Raw genomic sequence first — 18927 nt, forward strand, 5'->3', positions numbered from 1 at the left:
AGTTAGTTTCTGCTAAGTGACATCTTTTGGTGAGGAGAGCTTAGAACACAGCCACAAAAAACTAAGGTAATAAGTGACTTTTCTAAGTGAGGGAGAGCTTGCAACACAGCCACAAGACTAGGAACAAATGCTGCAACATCTCTCAGAGTGAATCATCCATCTTTAGGTGCCTTGAGGGTGTTCAATCACCGGCAGACTGACTGACACACTAAACAAAACTCCTGGGCCATTACTTATAAAGAAATTAGGCGTTTGACTTATGTCTCGCCTCAGTGACGAGTTTTCAACCTAGCTGGCTAGGGTTCCAGCCACCACGGGTAGTGGGGAACGTAAAGTTGCCAACAACGGCGAGTTAGCTCAAAAGATCAGTTATCTCGTATGAAAATTAATGGGTAAGAATACCTTAAAATGGTGAAAGTATTAAATAGAAGTACATCATATCCATTATAATATGGTTTCATAAGGCTATAGTGAGCGTTTGAATGTAAAATGATTTTGATGATGCACGCTGGCTGTCTGGCAACACCCGGCAATGTTTACACTTGAAGGGTGATGCCTCAGACGAAGACCCAGAGCTTATGCCTGCCCAGGACCAACTTTAGCTACTTGCAGCGAGTCTCAGGTTAACACCCAGGATGTAGGACTCCACAGGGCCGGTTTGGGCTCTTAAGACAAGCCAGAGACGAAGTGTTAGCTTTATAAGTATGGGCCCTGAATGCCAAAGATATCAATTCTAGGCGCAAATGAACAGACCGTGACTGATGATGGAAAACATAAGCAAATGGGTCATGTTTCTAGCAAGAGAAAAGGAAACTGGAGGCAGGAGGTGACAGACACACTACCAAAACTTCTAAAAGCCTACAACATGAATTCTAGGAGCCAGTGTACCAACCATGACTGATGATTGAGGTCCATATATTTAACCCCTTGATTGTGGATTTCCTCCAAGAAGACATCACCAAGCTACAGGAATGCATCAAAAAGTGGCTGCTACAATTCAATGAAGGAAAATGTAAAGTCATGCACTTTGGGAGTGAATATCCAGCATACCAATACCACATGGGAAGCACTCCACTATCCACCACAAAGGCAGAGAAAGACCTGGGAGTATATGTTACCAGGCTACCAGTGAAAGCCAATTCATTCCAATCGCAGCGGACGGGTTAAATGTATCGGGCTCACGTTACTACTTCTTCCCAAGGTCACAGAGAAGACTGACTGGGTTTTCTTGTGTGATTTTCCCATTCAAGATGCATAAGTTGTGTAAATCTATCACCAGGATCACAAGATAGTCCATGAAAATCCCAGCAACTTCTACAAGAGGCTTTTCAAACTGGCGAACCGAGGGGCCGAGACGTTTAATAATACAAGCCTTAGTCTGCACACATTATGGAAAACCTAATCAATTGGGTAATGTTTCTAGTGACAGACGAAGGTACTCTGGCTAATGGAGGTCAACACTACAACACAACTACTGCTAATCTGTGCCTCCAGGGATGAAAAAATACAGGAGGGGAAAAACATGGAGTAAAAATGTTCTTCCCTTCCCCTCTCTCCCTCCCTCCCTCCCTACCACTACACTACAACACAACTACTGGTAATCTGTGCCTCCAGGAATGAAAAATGTCCAGGAGGGGAAAAACGTGTGGGGTAAAATGTTCTTCCCTTCCCCTCTTTCCCCCCCTTCCACCCCCTCCTTCCCTCCCTCCCACAACACTACAACACAACTACACTAATCTATGCCTCCTCCAGGAATGAAAAATGTCCAGGAGGGGAAAAACGTGTGGGGTAAAATGTTCTTCCCTTCCCCTCTCTCCCTCCCTTCCATCCCCTCCTTCCCTCCCTCCCACAACACTACAACACAACTACACTAATCTATGCCTCCTCCAGGGATGAAAAATGTCCAGGAGGGGAAAAACGTGTGGGGTAAAATGTTCTTCCCTTCCCCTCTTTCCCTCCCCAACCCCAGACAATATGAACACCAAGTGACGGTCTGAAGGGTATATCTCATGCTTGGGACGCAGAATTTGGCTTACGGTGGACGGTTTGCGGTCGGGAGGGGCGCCACCAGTCAGTCCAGCGTTTTTTATACCAAGACCGACGGAGGAAGAGAATGGGAAGGGGAGAGAACGGGAGGGGAGGGAAAGTCAGTGTCGGTCAAGTGTTGCATTATGGTCATTCTTAAGAGCTAGGAAAGACTAAGGTGATGGAGGTGCCAGAGACTTAGCTACTGGGTAAAGGCACTACACTACTCTCTGAACCATTGGAGGAGAGGCACTCTGGCACCCTTGTTATGTATGCTAAATTTATCTGGAGGTATTGCAGTAGAAGAAGACAAAGAAGAAGAAGAAGAAGAAGAAGAAGAAAATGATGAAGATGAAGAGGAATTAGAACAAGAAAACAAAGATTACGAAAAACAAGAAGAAAAAGCAGAAGAAAAAGAAAAAGAAAGAAAAGTAAATGATGAAGATGAAGAGAAATTAGAACAAGAACAAAACAAAGATTATGAAAAACAAGAAGAAAAAGAAGACAAAGAAGGAGAAGAAGAAGAAGAAGAAGAAGAAAAAGAAGAAGAAAATGATGAAGGAGATGAAGAGGAACGAGAACAACAACAAGAACAAGACAAAGATGAAAAACAAGAAGAAAAAGAACAAGAACAAGACAAAGAAGATGAAAAACAAGAAGAAAAAGAAGAACAAGAACAAGACAAAGATGAAAAACAAGAAGAAAAAGAACAAGACAAAAAAGATGATAAACAAGAAGAAAAAGAAGAACAAGAACAAGACAGATTATGAAAAACAAGAAGAAAAAGAAGAACAAGAACAAGACAAAGAAGATGAAAAACAAGAAGAAAAAGAAGAACAAGAACAAGACAAAGAAGATGAAAAACAAGAAGAACAAGAAGAACAAGATCAAGACAAAGAAGATGAAAAACAAGAAGAAAAAAAAGAACAAGAACAAGACAAAGAAGATGAAAAACAAGAAGAAAAAGAAGAACAAGAACAAGACAAAGAAGATGAAAAACAAGAAGAACAAGAAGAACAAGAACAAGACAAAGAAGATGAAAAACAAGAAGAAAAAAAAGAACAAGATCAAGACAAAGATGATGAAAAACAAGAAGAAAAAGAAGAACAAGATCAAGACAAAGATGAAAAACAAGAAGAAAAAGAAGAACAAGAACAAGACAAAGAAGATGAAAAACAAGAAGAAAAAGAAGAACAAGAACAAGACAAAGAAGATGAAAAACAAGAAGAAAAAGAAGAACAAGAACAAGACAAAGAAGATGAAAAACAAGAAGAAAAAGAAGAACAAGATCAAGACAAAGAAGATGAAAAACAAGAAGAAAAAAAAGAACAAGAACAAGACAAAGAAGATGAAAAACAAGAAGAAAAAGAAGAACAAGAACAAGACAAAGAAGAAAAACAGGAAGAAAAAGAACAAGACAAAAAAGATGAAAAACAAGAAGAAAAGAAGAACAAGAACTAGACAAAGATGATGATGAAAAACAAGAAAAAGAAGCAGAAGAAAAAGAAAGTTAAGAATAAGCTTGACAGAGAAAGAGAAAAAAATAACTAACCAAGAAGTAAAAGATTAAGAACAAGCTCGGGAGACAAGAAAAAATAACAAAATAGCAAGTTTGAAAGAGAATAAAAATGTGTGGAGATGGAGAGACTCACAGCCCCTCCGACCCCATACAGGAAGATACGGACGTCAAACAAGGAGAGAAGAGGAGAAGAGAAGCGAAGAAGCCACACGGAACAAGCGCCTTCACTCACCAGGGGCAGCGAAGGGGGCAGCGCCGAATGGGTCGTCCTCCGTTGACATCACTAAACTCTCCCGGCTTTTGACGTTAGATATACCTGGGGAAGCAAGCAGACATTAGGGACTGGCGGATAAGGAAGGGCTGGTGAAGGGATGAAAGGTAATGGAAATGGAAGCAAGTTAAGGAGGTGTGGGAAGCGTTGTCACATGAAGAGGTGAAGGGAACAGAAGCAGGTGAAATGTGAGGAAGTGTTGGAAGCTGTACGTCTTCCTCGTTCTTTGCCGTTACATGTGAAAAATCCGTGTTTGTTGGCTTCTGGTGTGTCCCTACGAGGCTTTGTCTGCGGCAGAAACAAACATAAGGTAGTGTCGATTGAGTCTCTGTTTAGTATGGCCTCTCTGTTTGTTAATTTTAGGGACTCATAATGTCTGATAAGGCTTGGGAGTTGAAGTAAGTTAGTCTTGTGAGAGATACATCAGAGGGAAGGAAGCAAGCAGTCAGATGTTGTTAGGTGTTAAGAGGTCACTGAAAGGATGAAAGGTGAAGGGAAGGAGAGCTGGTGAAGTGTGGGGAAGGGCTGGAAGGGTTGGAAGGGTTCTACTATGAAGAGGTGAAGTGTGTGGAAGTCTGAAAACATTGAAGATTACGTTAGGTTATGTTAGGTTAGGTTAGGTTCATGTCTGCCTGTCTCCCTGGCACACACACACACACACACACACACACACACCTCCTCTGCCCTTCCCTTTCCTTTCTCTTCCTTTGTTTTTGTTTCTACTTCATCTTCCTTTCCTTTACCATTTATTCTCCTCCCATCCTTTACTTTCCCTTCCCTTCCCTTCCCCTTCCTTCTTTTTCTATCCTTTCTCTTCCCTTTCCTTCTTCGGTCTATCCTTTCTCTTCCCTTCCCTTCCCTTTCCTTTTTTCCTATCCCTTCCCTTCCCTTCCCTTCCCTTCTTTCTTCTAACATTTCTCTTCCCTTCCCTTTCCTTCTCTTCCCTTTCCTTCTCTTCCCTTTCCTTCCCTTTCCTTCTCTTCCCTTTCCTTCCCTTCCCTTTCCTTCTCTTCCCTTTCCTTCTCTCACCTTCCTTTCTCTAACCGTATCTCCAACACACAAACACACACACACACACACACACACACACACACACACACTTACTGCTCTGCGACCCTCTTCTAATCTTGTCAAACTCCGCCCCAAAGATGTGGTCCTCGGACATCTGGCTGAAGGGCGTCATGTCGTTGAAGGGGTTCCAGGCACGCACGTCCGAGGAGAGACTCATGTCGGAGCTGACTAGGCCCTCCTGGGGGTGGGAGCATGAGTCTGTTAGAACCGACACCTCTGCTACTGCTGCTGCTACACGTCCCTTTTTTTACTCACGGATTTGAACATTTAAACAACACCCACCAAGACAAGTACTGACCAGCGTTGCCAGATTTGAACATTTTAACGGATTTGAACATTTTAACGGATTTGAACATTTTAACGGATTTGAACATTTTAACGGATTTGAACATTTTAACGGATTTGAACATTTTAACGGATTTGAACATTTTAACGGACTAGAACATTTTAATAAACCCCACCGAGACCAGTACTGACCAGCATTGCCAGATTATCGTATCCACCATTGTATTTACCACTTTTAGACACTTAACTTTTTTTTTTTTTTTTTTTACAGCAGAGGAGACAGAGCAAGGGCGTAAAAAAAGAAAACAATAATGAAAAAAAAAGACCGCTACTTACTGCTCCTAAAACTATAGCAGACCCTAATAATTAAACCTTTCATCGGTAACTATAAATAAATGTAGTTATCGGAGTGGAGAAGACGGATTTGGGGTCGTAAATCGTAAAACACATGAGGCTAAGTACGACAATCTGGTCCCTCCCGAAAATGACCTATCTTTCGGCCACTCCTCTAACTCTTTATAGGACAAGTGAGTAGCGGGTTTTTTTTTCACATTTGTTACCTTTTTTTATGCCCTTGAACTGACTCCTTCACTGTAAAAAATAAAAAATAAAAAAACGTAGGTACTGAGAAGTGTAGTGCTGTGAGTGTGAACATAACCCAAGGCAACCCAGTCAGTCTCCACGCACCTGAGAGCTGTGGTCAGGCTGGGGTGCGCCGGCTGTCCCCTCCTTCTCCGCCTGTCGCACTGAGGCCTCAAAGGGGGCAAGGAACTGGGTCGTCTCGCTGGCAAACGTCCTGGAAAGAAGAAGTGTTGTTGTGACGTGTTGGTGAGGGTTTGGTCTGTGTGGAGGCAGGATGTGAGGGGAAAACAGCCTGATGTATTAAGGGACCCAAACAGCCTTGCTTCCTGTAATATATCAAACTGGAAACGATGATACAAAACGATGATACAGAGGTCAAGTTATCATGTGGGTTGGTAAGGATTTGGTGTGTGGAGGCAGGATGAGAAGGAAAGATGATTTGATGTACTGCAGGGACCCAAACAGCCTAACACCTATCATGCTTTCTGCTTTTGCTCGGAGCAGCGCGTAGCAGGTACTTTTTACTCTTGCTGTTGTTGATGTCTTTGTTTTCACCCTTGAGCTTCCCCCTTCAAACAAACAGACAAACTTACTTGTTGAACGCCGAGGAGTCCGAGACATTCCTCCGATGTGCCCTGGGGTGCTGGGGGTGCGTGGGGGAGGTGGGGGCCTGGAGGTGGTGCTGCTGGTGGTGGTGGTGGCTCAGGCCCGTCGTGTCACTCTCGTACTTCACCAGCCCCGGAACTGGCCCCGTCGTGGGTGCCGGCAGTCCCGCCCCGACACCCCCCGCTGCCGCTGCTGCCCCTATGGACCCCTGACTCAGCGACAGACTCTGGGGTCCACTCCCGGCGGTGGTGGTGGTGGCGGGGGGAGGGGGGAAGAGGCCCTCGGTGCTGCCGGAGTGCGTGGGACCCTCAGACTCGCGTTCTCGGAAGGGGTCGGGGTAGCCTGGGGGGGAGGGGCAATGAGGTAAATAAGGAGGTGAGGAGATGAAAAATAAGGAGATGAAAATGAGATGAAAATAAAATGAAAAAAAGGAAATGAAAAATAAGAATGAAAAATAAGGATGAAAATAAGATGAAAAATAAGGAGATTAAAACACTGGAAAATAAGATGGAAGCAAAGGAAGTAAGGAGAGGAAAAATAAGGAGATGAAAGAACTAGAAAATAAGGAGATGAAAATAAGATGAAAATAAAATGAAAATAAGATAAAAAATAAGATGAAAAATAAGATGAAAAATAAGATGAAAAATAAGATGAAAAAAAAAGAAGAAAAAATAAGGGGATGAAAAATAGAGATGAAAAATAAGGATGAAAAAATAAAGATGTAAAAATTAAGATGAAAAAATAAAGATGTAAAAATAAAGATGAAAAAATAAAGAAAATAAATAATAGATGAAAATAAAAATAAAAAGATGAAAAAATAGAAAGAAAAATAAGATGAAAAAAAAGAAGAAAAAATAAGCCCTGGAACTTTTCTCTCTTTCCTCTTAAGCTTATTTTCAACCTTTCCCTAGCCTCTCAAACCTTTAGAGTCCATTTCAAGCTTCTTTTCTTTCAAGCTTATTTTCAATCTTTCCTTAGCCTCTCAAACCCTTATATTCCTTTCAAGCTTCTTCTTTTCCCTCAAGCTTATTTTCAATCTTTCCTTAGCCTCTCAAACCCTTATATTCCCTTTCAAGCTTCTTCTTTCCTCTCAAGCTTATTTTCAATCTTTCCTTAGCCTCTCAAACCCTTATATTCCCTTTCAAGCTTCTTCTTTTCCCTCAAGCTTATTTTCAATCTTTCCTTAGCCTCTCAAACCCTTATATTCCCTTTCAAGCTTCTTCTTTTCCCTCAAGCTTATTTTCAATCTTTCCTTAGCCTCTCAAACCCTTATATTCCCTTTCAAGCTTCTTCTTTCCTCTCAAGCTTATTTTCAATCTTTCCTTAGCCTCTCAAACCCTTATATTCCCTTTCAAGCTTCTTCTTTTCCCTCAAGCTTATTTTCAATCTTTCCTTAGCCTCTCAAACCCTTATATTCCCTTTCAAGCTTCTTCTTTTCCCTCAAGCTTATTTTCAACCTTTCCTTAGCATCTCAAACCTTTATGTTCCCTTTCAAGCTGCTTCTTTTCCCTCAAGCTTATTTTCAATCTTTCCTTAGCATCTCAAACCCTTATATTCCCTTTCAAGCTTCTTCTTTTCCCTCAAGCTTATTTTCAATCTTTCCTTAGCATCTCAAACCCTTATATTACCTTTCAAGCTTCTTCTTTTCCATCAAGCTTATTTTCAACCTTTCCCTAGCCTCTCAAACCCTTATATTCCCTTTCAAGCTTCTTCTTTCCTCTCAAGCTTATTTTCAATCTTTCCTTAGCCTCTCAAACCCTTATATTCCCTTTCAAGCTTCTTCTTTTCCCTCAAGCTTATTTTCAATCTTTTCCTAGCCTCTCAAACCCTTATATTCCCTTTCAAGCTTCTTCTTTCCTCTCAAGCTTATTTTCAATCTTTCCTTAGCCTCTCAAACCCTTATATTCCTTTTCAAGCTTCTTCTTTTCCCTCAAGCTTATTTTCAACCTTTTCTTAGCCTCTCAAACCCTTATATTCCCTTTCAAGCTTCTTCTTTCCTCTCAAGCTTATTTTCAATCTTTCCTTAGCCTCTCAAACCCTTATATTCCCTTTCAAGCTTCTTCTTTCCTCTCAAGCTTATTTTCAATCTTTCCTTAGCCTCTCAAACCCTTATATTCCCTTTCAAGCTTCTTCTTTCCTCTCAAGCTTATTTTCAACATTTCCCTAGCCACTCCAACCTATTTATTCAAGCTTCGTCTTTCCTCTCAAGCTTATTCTAACCTGTATCTTCCCTTTTCAGCTTGTTATAATTGGTTGGTTCACATATGGAGCGGTGGAAGAGCGGAACAAACTGAGTCGGTCTGTAGCTGAGGCAAACACAATTTAAACCTTTAACCGTGTACCAGCGACGGGCCAAATTTTTGCCATGATATAAGCCCCCGAAAATAGATGTTGCATAAACTGATCACAAATGCGTTGATATATATTATGAAATGGTTTGCGTGAGTGATGATTTTTTTCTCATTATTCTCGCTTAGAGGGACCTTTGAGAAATATGATCCCCGCAGCTACCGGGTTAAACGAAGACTAGATGCATTTATGAACGGGAGGGGATTTTGGTCAACAACATTCAGGAGCAGCCTTGTGTATATTTCCCGGCATTTAGTAATTTCCCTGGTAGGTATCATACGACACTTTCGCTCCTCATATCAACTATTTCTAAAGGTCAAAGAGGGGATCTATCGGGTTCTAATGAGTGTTTTTAAGGTTCATGGTACAGAAGAAAGGTCATACTACCACCAGGGTCTTAAAATTACTCCTGGAAATGCCCAAAACTCCTATGAAAGCCTTGTCAAATGGGTGAACTTGGGCGACGAAATGTTTAGTAATACGGCCCCTTGTGTAAACAGCAAACTCGGTAGGAGAGGTTTGCCAGTCTCTACATACCACACCTACGATTATTAACCAGGTAGCAATGATGGGCCAAACTTGTAGCTTTACCGTGTACCAGCAACGGGCCAAAGTTGAGGCTTTACCGTGTACCAGCGACGGGCCAAATTTGAGGCATTACCGTGTACCAGCGACGGGCCAAAGTTGAGGCTTTACCGTGTACCAGCGACGGGCCAAAGTTGAGGCTTTACCGTGTACCAGCGATGGGCCAAATTTGAGGCTTTACCGTGTACCAGCGATGGGCCAAATTTGAGGCTTTACCGTGTACCAGCGATGGGCCAAATTTGAGGCTTTACCGTGTACCAGCGACGGGCCAAATTTGAGGCTTTACCATGTACCAGCGATGGGCCAAATTTGAGGTTTTACCGTGTACCAGCGACGGGCCAAATTTGAGGCTTTACCGTGTACCAGCGACGGGCCAAATATGAGGCTTTACCATGTACCAGCGATGGGCCAAATTTGAGGTTTTACCGTGTACCAGCGACGGGCCAAATTTGAGGCTTTACCGTGTACCAGCGATGGGCCAAATTTGAGGTTTTACCGTGTACCAGCGACGGGCCAAATTTGAGGCTTTACCGTGTACCAGCGATGGGCCAAATTTGAGGTTTTACCGTGTACCAGCGACGGGCCAAATTTGAGGCTTTACCGTGTACCAGCGATGGGCCAAATTTGAGGTTTTACCGTGTACCAGCGACGGGCCAAATTTGAGGCTTTGCCGTGTACCAGCGATGGGCCAAATATGTCTTTTTTTTTTTTTTTTTTTTTTTTTTTACGTTATTGCCTGTTGCGCCAGTAGGCATCTTCCTGGTGGGGCCTCATGGTCGGCCCAAGGCTTCTTCCAGGTGGGGCCTGATGGTCGGCCCAGCCCGTTCTGGCGCAGGCGAGTGTTTATAGTGGCGCCATCTTGCCGAGTACCAGTGACGGGTGAAATTTTTGCCATGATATAAACCCCCAAAATTGATGATGCATAAACTGATCACAAATGCGTTGATATATATTATGAAATGGTTTGCGTGAGTGATGATTTTTTCCCATTTTTCTCGCTTAGAGGGACCATTGATTAAGAAACATGATCCCCGCGGGTTAAGGCTTGCAATTGCATCTGTTGTTTTCAATGAGACTGCTCACACCAGACGCTTGTGTAAATACCAAATTAGGTACGAGAGGTTTGCCAGTCTCTACGCACCACACCTATGATTATTAAAGCTTCCAATCGCTTCTGTTGTTTTCAATGAGACTGCTCACACCAGACCCTTGTGCACATAGCAAATTAGGTAGGAAAGGTTATCCAGTCTCTAAGCACCACACCTATGATTATCAAGGCTTGCAATTGTTTACAATGAGACTGCTCATACCAGACCCTTGTGTACATAGCAAATTAGGTAGGAGAGGTTATCCAGTCTCTAAGCACTACACCTATGATTATCAAGGCTTGCAATCGCCTCTGTTGTTTACAATGAGACTGCTCACACCAGACCCTTGTGTACATAGCAAATTAGGTAGGAGAGGTCTGTATGCACCACACCTATGTTTATCAAGGCTTGCAATCACCTCTGTTTCTGCTGTTTTCAATGAGACCGTTCACACCAGATGCCAAGCTCGCCCGACACTAACACAACACAAAACAGATAAGAAACCCCAGGAGAAAGGTCACAGAAGAGGGTGTCAGCACTAAATATACACGACAAGAACATTAGGAAAACACTGGCTAATACATACACACACACACACACACACACACACACAGGCTCATGAAAACAAAGCAACAGGCAGGAAACAGGATGGCAGGCAGACCGTGTGAACTCATCCTTCTGTCATTCAATAATTTTTCCGTATTTAACTTCCAAGAGATAAACAAAGGCACTCGCAACCGTTAGAAATAGTCGTGAGTGGATGGGAATTAGTTGAGAGCAGTAGTAGCAGTAGTAGTAGTAGTAGTAGTAGTAGTAGTAGTAATAGTTTAAGAGGCGAAGCAAGCTGAGAAAGAGGAGAGAAAATGAGAATGAAAGTGACGAGAGAAGAAGAATGAGGATGAAAGTTTAGATGGAGAGAGAAGGAAGAGAATGAGAGAATGAGAAATGGAGAGAAAATAAAGCCAATGAGAGAGAAATATGAGACAGAGAGTGTGCGACGGAATAGCTTGCGACGGTTGGGTTTGGGCGTGTGAAGTGTACGGAGGATGAGAGATTGATTACACTTCCTTACACTTCACAGCTTTTGCATTCTTTTTTACCTCCCCATAACCTCATCTGTCACTTCTTCACACTTCACTTCTTAGCATGTTTTTTACCTATACAAACACTTCACACTTCACTTCTTTGCATGCTTTTTACCTATTCAAACACTTCCTTACACTTCACTTCCTTCCATTCCCTTCCCCTCTTCATGTCAGAACACTTCCCCACACTTCACTTCCTTCCATTCCCTTCCCCTCTTCATGTCAGAACACTTCCCCACACTTCACTTCCTTCCATTCCCTTCCCCTCTACATGTCAGAACACTTCCCTACACTTCACTTCCTTCCATTCCCTTCCCCTCTTCATGTCAGAACACTTCCCTACACTTCACTTCCTTCCATTCCCTTCCCCTCTACATGTCAGAACACTTCCCTACACTTCACTTCCTTCCATTCCCTTCCCCTCTACATGTCAGAACACTTCCCTACACTTCACTTCCTTCCCTCTCCATGTCCGAACACTTCCCCACACTTCACTTCCTTCCATTCCCTTCCCCTCTACATGTCAGAACACTTCCCTACACTTCACTTCCTTCCATTCCCTTCCCCTCTACATGTCAGAACACTTCCCTACACTTCACCAGCTCTCATTCTCACCACCTTTCACCCTCTCCTTAACCACACACTTCACCACACTTCCCTTGCTTCCAAACCCATGACTCACTCTTGGTATAGTTCTTTAAGGCGTTTTCACACTTCATACCCTGTGTCTACCTTGGGTCCTTCAGCAACAGAACACTTCATCTCATACACTTACACTTCACCTCCTTGTCCACTAGCTTCACTAACTCGACATTTTAACACCTCTTCACACTTCACTTTCCGTCCCTCACTTCTTTACCTTATCCTACACCAACAGAACACTTCAGGCGACTGCTACACTTCATCTCCTGACTCTCACTTCCCTTATGAAATGCACTAACTCAACAGCTCAACAATTTTAACACTTCTTCACACTTCACTTTCCGTCCCTCACTTCTTTACATTATCCAACACCAACAGAACACTTCAGGCGACTGCTACACTTCATCTCCTGACTCTCACTTCCCTTATGATATGCACTAACTTAACAACTCGACATTTTAACACTTCTTCACACTTCACTTTCCGTCCCTCACTTCTTTACCTTATCCTACACCAACAGAACACTTCAGGCCACTGCTACACTTCACCTTTTCCTCTCTCCCACTTCCACTAACTTCACTAACTTAACTCGACATTTTAACACTTCTTCACACTTCACTTTCCGTCCCATACTTCTTCACTTTATCCTACGTCTACAGAACACTTCAGGAGACTGCTACACTTCACCTCCTCCTGCCTCACACTTCCCTTCCTACACCAACAGAACACTTCAGATCACTCTCACTTCCAGAACACTTCCAGAACACTTCAGAACACTTACACTTCCAGAACACTTCCAGAACACTTCAGAACACTCACACTTCCAGAACACTTCAGAACACTTACACTTCCAGAACACTTCCAGAACACTTCAGAACACTCACACTTCCAGAACACTTCAGAACACTTACACTTCCAGAACACTTCAGAACACTCACACTTCCAGAACACTTCAGAACACTTACACTTCCAGAACACTTCCAGAACACTTCAGAACACTTACACTTCCAGAACACTTCAGATCACTCTCACTTCCAGAACACTCACACTTCCAGAACACTTCCAGAACACTCCAGAACACTTCAGAACACTTACACTTCCAGAACACTTCCAGAACACTCCAGAACACTTCAGAACACTCACACTTCCAGAACACTTCAGAACACTCACACTTCCAGAACACTTCCAGAACACTCCAGAACACTTCAGAACACTTACACTTCCAGAACACTTCCAGAACACTCCAGAACACTTCAGAACACTCACACTTCCAGAACACTTCAGAACACTCACACTTCCAGAACACTCCAGAACACTTCAGAACACTCACACTTCCAGAACACTTCAGAACACTCTTACTTCCCTTCCTACAGAACACTTCAGAACACTCTCACTTCCAGAACACTCTAGAACACTCTCACTTCCACTTCCAGAACACTTCCAGAACACTCCAGAACACTCACACTTCCCTTCGTACACCAACAGAACACTTCAGAACACTCCAGAACACTCTCACTTCCACTTCCAGAACACTTCAGAACACTCCATAACACTCTCACTTCCACTTCCAGAACACTCTAGAACACTCTCACTTCCACTTCCAGAACACTCTAGAACACTCTCACTTCCACTTCCAGAACACTCCAGAACACTCACACTTCCCTTCGTACACCAATAGAACACTTCAGGTGACTGCTACACTTCACCTCATCCTGCCTCTCACTTCCCTTATCAGACGTACACTAACTTAAGCTCCTTGTGTGCCTGTGTCCTGTATTGATAAGGGTGACTCGTGCCTTTCTTCCTCTCACTTTTAACTCTATTTTAGTGATAAGGTTTGTTTACTCTCAAGGGAACCAAAACACACTGCCCTTAGGTGCTTCATTTGGCCTCTAAGTTGCTTGGGTTTATGCAAGGGTTCTTTTTCTACAGTTTTTGATCAGTTTTGTGAAGAATATAAGAGTTTCAGATGCTTAGGAATCAATGAAGTCAGTCAGTCAGTCAGTCAGATAGTCAGTCATAGTCAATCAGTCGGTCGGTCAGTCATAATCAGTCAGTCAGTCAGTCAGTCAGTCAGATAGTCAGTCAGTCATAGTCAATCAGTTGGTCGGTCAGTCATAATCAGTCAGTCAGTCAGTCAGTCAGTCAGATAGTCAGTCAGTCAGTCAGTCATAGTCAATCAGTCGGTCAGTCAGTCATAATCAGTCAGTCAGTCAGTCAGTCAGTCAGTCATAGTCAATCAGTCGGTCAGTCAGTCATAATCAGTCAGTCAGTCAGTCAGTCAGTCAGTCATAGTCAATCAGTCGGTCGGTCAGTCATAATCAGTCAGTCAGTCAGTCATAGTCAATCAGTCAGTCGGTCAGTCATAATGTCAGTCAGTCAGTCAGTCAGTCAGTCAGTCAGTCATAGTCAATCAGTCGGTCAGTCAGTCATAGTCAGTCAGTCAGTCAGTCAGTCAGAGAGTCAGTCAGTCAGTCAGTCGGTCGGTCAGTCAGTCGGTCGGTCGGTCGGTCGGTCTGATAGTCGGTCAGTCTGTCAGATAGTCAGTCGGTCAGTCAGTCAGATAGTCAGTCAGTCAGTCGGTCAGTCTGTCAGATAGTCAGTCGGTCGGTCAGTCAGATAGTCAGTCAGTCAGTCGGTCAGTATGTCAGTCAGTTACTCAGTCAGTCAGCCTACAAGGGACAGCTCCTGTAAACCTGATATCATCCATCCTTCCCTATCCATGAACTGAAATGTTTAGTGAACAAGGAGTGGCCCACCATCTGTATAGTTCTGAGTAGGTCATGTTTTAAAGCAATGCACAGACTCTACACACACACACACACACACACACACACAGAATTGCTACTAAAATGGTCCCAGAACTCTCGAATATGACGTATGAAGACAGATTGAAGGAGATGGACTTGACGACACAGGAACAAAGAAGGGAGAGAGGAGATCTGATCACACTGTACAAGTTGGTAAATAAGTTTGATGAGGTGGATAGAGATGATCTCTTCTCTACTGCAAGAATGCAGGGGCTGAGAGGACATGGAAAGAAACTTAATAAAGGAACCTGTTTGAGTGACTTGAAAAAGTATAGTTTTCCACATAGAAGTGTTAACACATGGAACAGCTTGCGGGAAGAGGTGGTGGAGGCGAGCAGTGTCCATCAAATGAAGGAAAGGCTGGATGAATGTAGATATGGAGACGGGACTATTAGAGCTTAGCTCGAGCCCTGTAGACTACAAATAGGTAAATACACACACACACACACACACACACTGCCAGCCAAGTTCAACACTTAATGAGTCTTTTTACGTTCGTGGTACAGAAGAAGGGTCAAACTACCACCAGGGCCATAAAACTACCCCAGGAAATGCCCCATAACTCTTACAGAAGCCTTGCTAAATGAGTGTGTGTGTGTTGCAATGTTTAAAATACTAGCTTATAAGTCTCCCTATCCTTGATACTTAAATGGGGGAGAGAGGGAGAGAGATTTTAGTGGCTAAACAACCCTGGAAGGAGGTCTGGGCATTACGATAGGAGCTTGTAAAGTAGAGACAGAAGGTGGCAGGTGTGTTAGTGTGTGTGCAATGTGCTGTTCACATACTATCACGACACATGAGGCGTCTGGAGGTGAAGGAGCGTAAGGGACATAGCCATTTCTTTCTAGTGTGCACTGGGAAAGGCAGACTACACATCCCAGGAAGAACAAGAAACAGGCTGCAAGGGAACAGCGACTACGTATTTGGTGTACCGAGGGTCGCTTTTCCCTTATGTCTTGTTTATACTAGAATGTGTAGCCTGGCCTGCCTTTCCCAGTGCAAACTAGCAAACATGTGCTTTGTCCCCACCCGATTCTCTGGGCGCCTCATATGATACGAGGCGTCCAGGATAGGGAAAGACTCATAAGCTCATATTTGAAGCATTGCAACACTCATGCACACACATTTAGCAAGGTTTTCATAAGAGTTGTGGGCATTTCCAGGGGTAGTTTTGTGACCCTGGTGGTAGTTTGACCCTTCTTACCATGAACCAAAAGACTTATTAAGTTGCGTGATATTTCTGTTGAATTTGGCTGGCAGTATGTAATTCACCTCTTGGTCTGCTGCGGGTCTCTCTCGAGACAGCCAGCCGTTCCCCTACGGAAGAGCACGGAGCTCATAGTAGGTTGGGTAGGACTGAGACCACTCACACACAACACACCACGACAACGAGGTCACAACTCCTCACCTTACGCCGCGTACCTACTCACTGCTAGGTGAACAGGGGCTACATGTGAAAGAAGATAAACCCAACTTATCTTCACCCAGTCGGGGAATTGAACCCTGGTCCTTCTGGTTGTGAGGCAGACACTCTAACCACTGAGCTACTGGGCCGTGTGTGTGTGTGTGTGTGTGTGTGTGTGTGTGTGTGTGTGTGTGTGTGTAAAGTCTGCCCGTATCTTTAAAACACGGCTTGCTCAAACTGCAGGTCACTCCTTATACACTAAACATCTCAATTCATTCATTCGGATCATAATATTTGGACCTTACCTATGCACTGTGACAAGAGACTCAGGTATTCTTAGACGCTTCTGCCTTCATGTCAACTATTTTCAAAGGCCAAAAAGGAGATCAGTCAGGTTCTCATGAGTGTTTTTTAGGTTCATGGCACTGAAGAAAGGTCAAACTACCACCAGGGTCAGAAAACTACCCCTGGAAATGCCCCAAACTCCTAAGAAAGCCTTGTCAAATATGTGAGCTTGGGCACTGAAATGTTTTAGAATACAGCCCTCACCAGCACATTGGAACACACACACACACACAGATATACACACATACACACACACACACACACACACACACACACACACACTATCACACATGTCACCTTTCTATCTGTGCCTTCAAAGCAGTCTTGTGTGGAACCAATACCATTACACATAAACAAAGGGCCAGTGATGGTGCAAGACCCGACTCTCTGACGCCTGATTTTCAACACGTCATATTAGTATTCATGGAGTTACGTGGCTGGTTTGACTTCTCCATTTTTCTTAGGACAGGAGTTAGCTAGAAGTGTTGGATTTTCAGAGCGGAGTTGACATCACAAACTAGTCGTAAAAAGTGAGATAAAAACAATACAACTAACTGACCACGCCTTGAAAAACGGGTCAAGAACGACAAACCAGCCACGGTATTGCTGATGAAGACTGATCCGACGTTTAAAAAGTCAGGCGTTAGAACAGGAGTCGGGAGATAGAGAGGGAGAGATGTGCAGTGCTGGCCCAGATAACCCCCAGCCAGCGACCCCAGGCAGAGAGAAGCTTAGAGACCAGGAGAGGTTGAGAGAGAGAGAGAGAGGGAGGGGAGGGGTGTCTGGCAGCCTGTTCCCAGCATTACATTCAGCACTCAATTCAGCAAAAAACAAATAAATAAAAAAACATGGAAAACTGATGCATAAAAATGAGCTCTCGTTATCCATTTGTCTATGATCCATGCCTCTGTCTGTGGTTGTAGTAGTAGTAGTAGTAGTAGTAGTAGTAGTAGTTGTTGTAGGACCAATGGATGCTTCTCTGCCTTTTCCCATAGTTTAACTCATCCCCGACAAGGCAGGCAATGGATGCAGACACAGACACAGGCAAGGCATCACAGACCAATGGACACGCGGGCTTATAAGAGAGTGCTAATGTAAGGGGGGGCACAGACTGGCGGACACACCCTGGACTGGCAGCATAAGTCAGGCGTGAGAGGAGAGGCAGGTGTGAAAGAAAACACCATGACATTTAGCCCTTCCTTTATTGGTAATGGGTAGTGGTAGTACTATGAAGCATGGCGCAGGACTAGGCACTCGCCAGGAGCAAGAGACAGCCCCTCAAGCAGTATTATGCAGAGTATTACTAGTATTACTATTATTGTCGGGTGTGTTTGCCAGTCCCTGCATACCCTTCAGCAGTCCATCCCAGCGAGTCCCATCAAAACAAGGCTCCTTCCCCTGCCTCTAGCATGCACGAGGCAGCGGCCGTGTCATTCACTAGTTGTTATTAATCTATTAGGCATGGTGATGGATAGTGTGTGTTTGATTGCATTCTTTCCTCTGTGGGTGAGACGTGTTGTGTGTGTGTGATAAGGCAGCCTAAGGGACACCAGCCGCTGCCTCTGACTGAGCATTGTCTTGGGCCGTCGCGGGAATGCATGGCGGTCAGTTCTCGCGCCAGGAAAAAGACTGCTCAAGAAAACTGAGCCGAGGCTTAAAATGAACTCTAGTCAAAATAAAATGCATGAACCTTCCTTTCTGTGCCTGGCCTCAAGCCTGTGGAGCAGCGTTCCTGCCGCGAGCACCGCCGGGACTGGCAGCCAGACCCCACGTGGCTTCCCTTACGTCCAAAGTACTCCAGATTGAACTGTAGTTTCTTTTTTAAAATACTGAAATGTATTTTGTGAATATATACTTTGTAGATATATGGTTTTGTATATGTTTAATACTAGCTTATCACATTCATGCTAAGGTTATAACTAAGTATAATTGTTGTATGAAGTTAGCATTAGCTAATAATGCTTTCATCTCTTGAGCAAATGTATATGTTGTATGTCCTTAAGTCTGTACGTAGCTGATGCTGAGTATTGTATTGTTTGTTGTTGGCTTACATGAGGTAACACGATTATGGCAGACACTTAAGTCACATCTTCAAGTGTGTTAGTCAGCACCTAGAACTGGAGGAGGTCTAGAGTGTTGGCGTTAGAGACAGAAGCACTGGCGGCCGGCCCGGCCACGGTACGGGGCTGGCCCAGGCAGGCCGCGGCGGGGCTGCCAGCATAGGCCAGAGGGCTGCCTGCCAGCCTGGGGCCCGGGGCC

The 18927-nt window shown here is 43.8% G+C and overlaps 1 protein-coding gene and 1 long non-coding RNA gene across 53 annotated transcripts in view; both read right to left on the reverse strand.

Moving 5' to 3' along the window:
• LOC126983473 (AP2-associated protein kinase 1-like) overlaps positions 1 to 18927 on the reverse strand; it is a 129893-nt gene that overhangs the window by 58737 nt on the left and 52229 nt on the right. For all 50 annotated transcript variants that reach the window (XM_050836222.1, XM_050836223.1, XM_050836221.1 and 47 more), the window contains exons 10-13: positions 6347 to 6701; positions 5859 to 5967; positions 4920 to 5064; positions 3777 to 3860 (exon numbers count right to left, since the gene is read on the reverse strand). In XM_050836222.1, the coding sequence (XP_050692179.1) occupies positions 3777 to 3860; positions 4920 to 5064; positions 5859 to 5967; positions 6347 to 6701 (693 nt within the window). The remainder of the gene's footprint in view (positions 1 to 3776; positions 3861 to 4919; positions 5065 to 5858; positions 5968 to 6346; positions 6702 to 18927) is intronic.
• Positions 7038 to 8650, reverse strand: LOC126983481 (uncharacterized). 3 transcript variants are annotated; one of them, XR_007735926.1, is made up of 3 exons: positions 8027 to 8158; positions 7907 to 7956; positions 7038 to 7836 (listed from the first exon to the last, which is right to left on the reverse strand). It is a non-coding gene; the product is annotated as an uncharacterized LOC126983481 (long non-coding RNA). The 3 variants fall into 3 exon arrangements; XR_007735927.1 differs by adding an exon at positions 8517 to 8650 and having other exon boundaries at positions 7043 to 7956; positions 8027 to 8236; XR_007735925.1 differs by adding an exon at positions 8307 to 8451 and having other exon boundaries at positions 7043 to 7956; positions 8027 to 8236.

Source organism: Eriocheir sinensis, chromosome 54, assembly GCF_024679095.1.
Source record: "Eriocheir sinensis breed Jianghai 21 chromosome 54, ASM2467909v1, whole genome shotgun sequence".
Lineage (NCBI taxonomy): Eukaryota > Metazoa > Arthropoda > Malacostraca > Decapoda > Varunidae > Eriocheir > Eriocheir sinensis.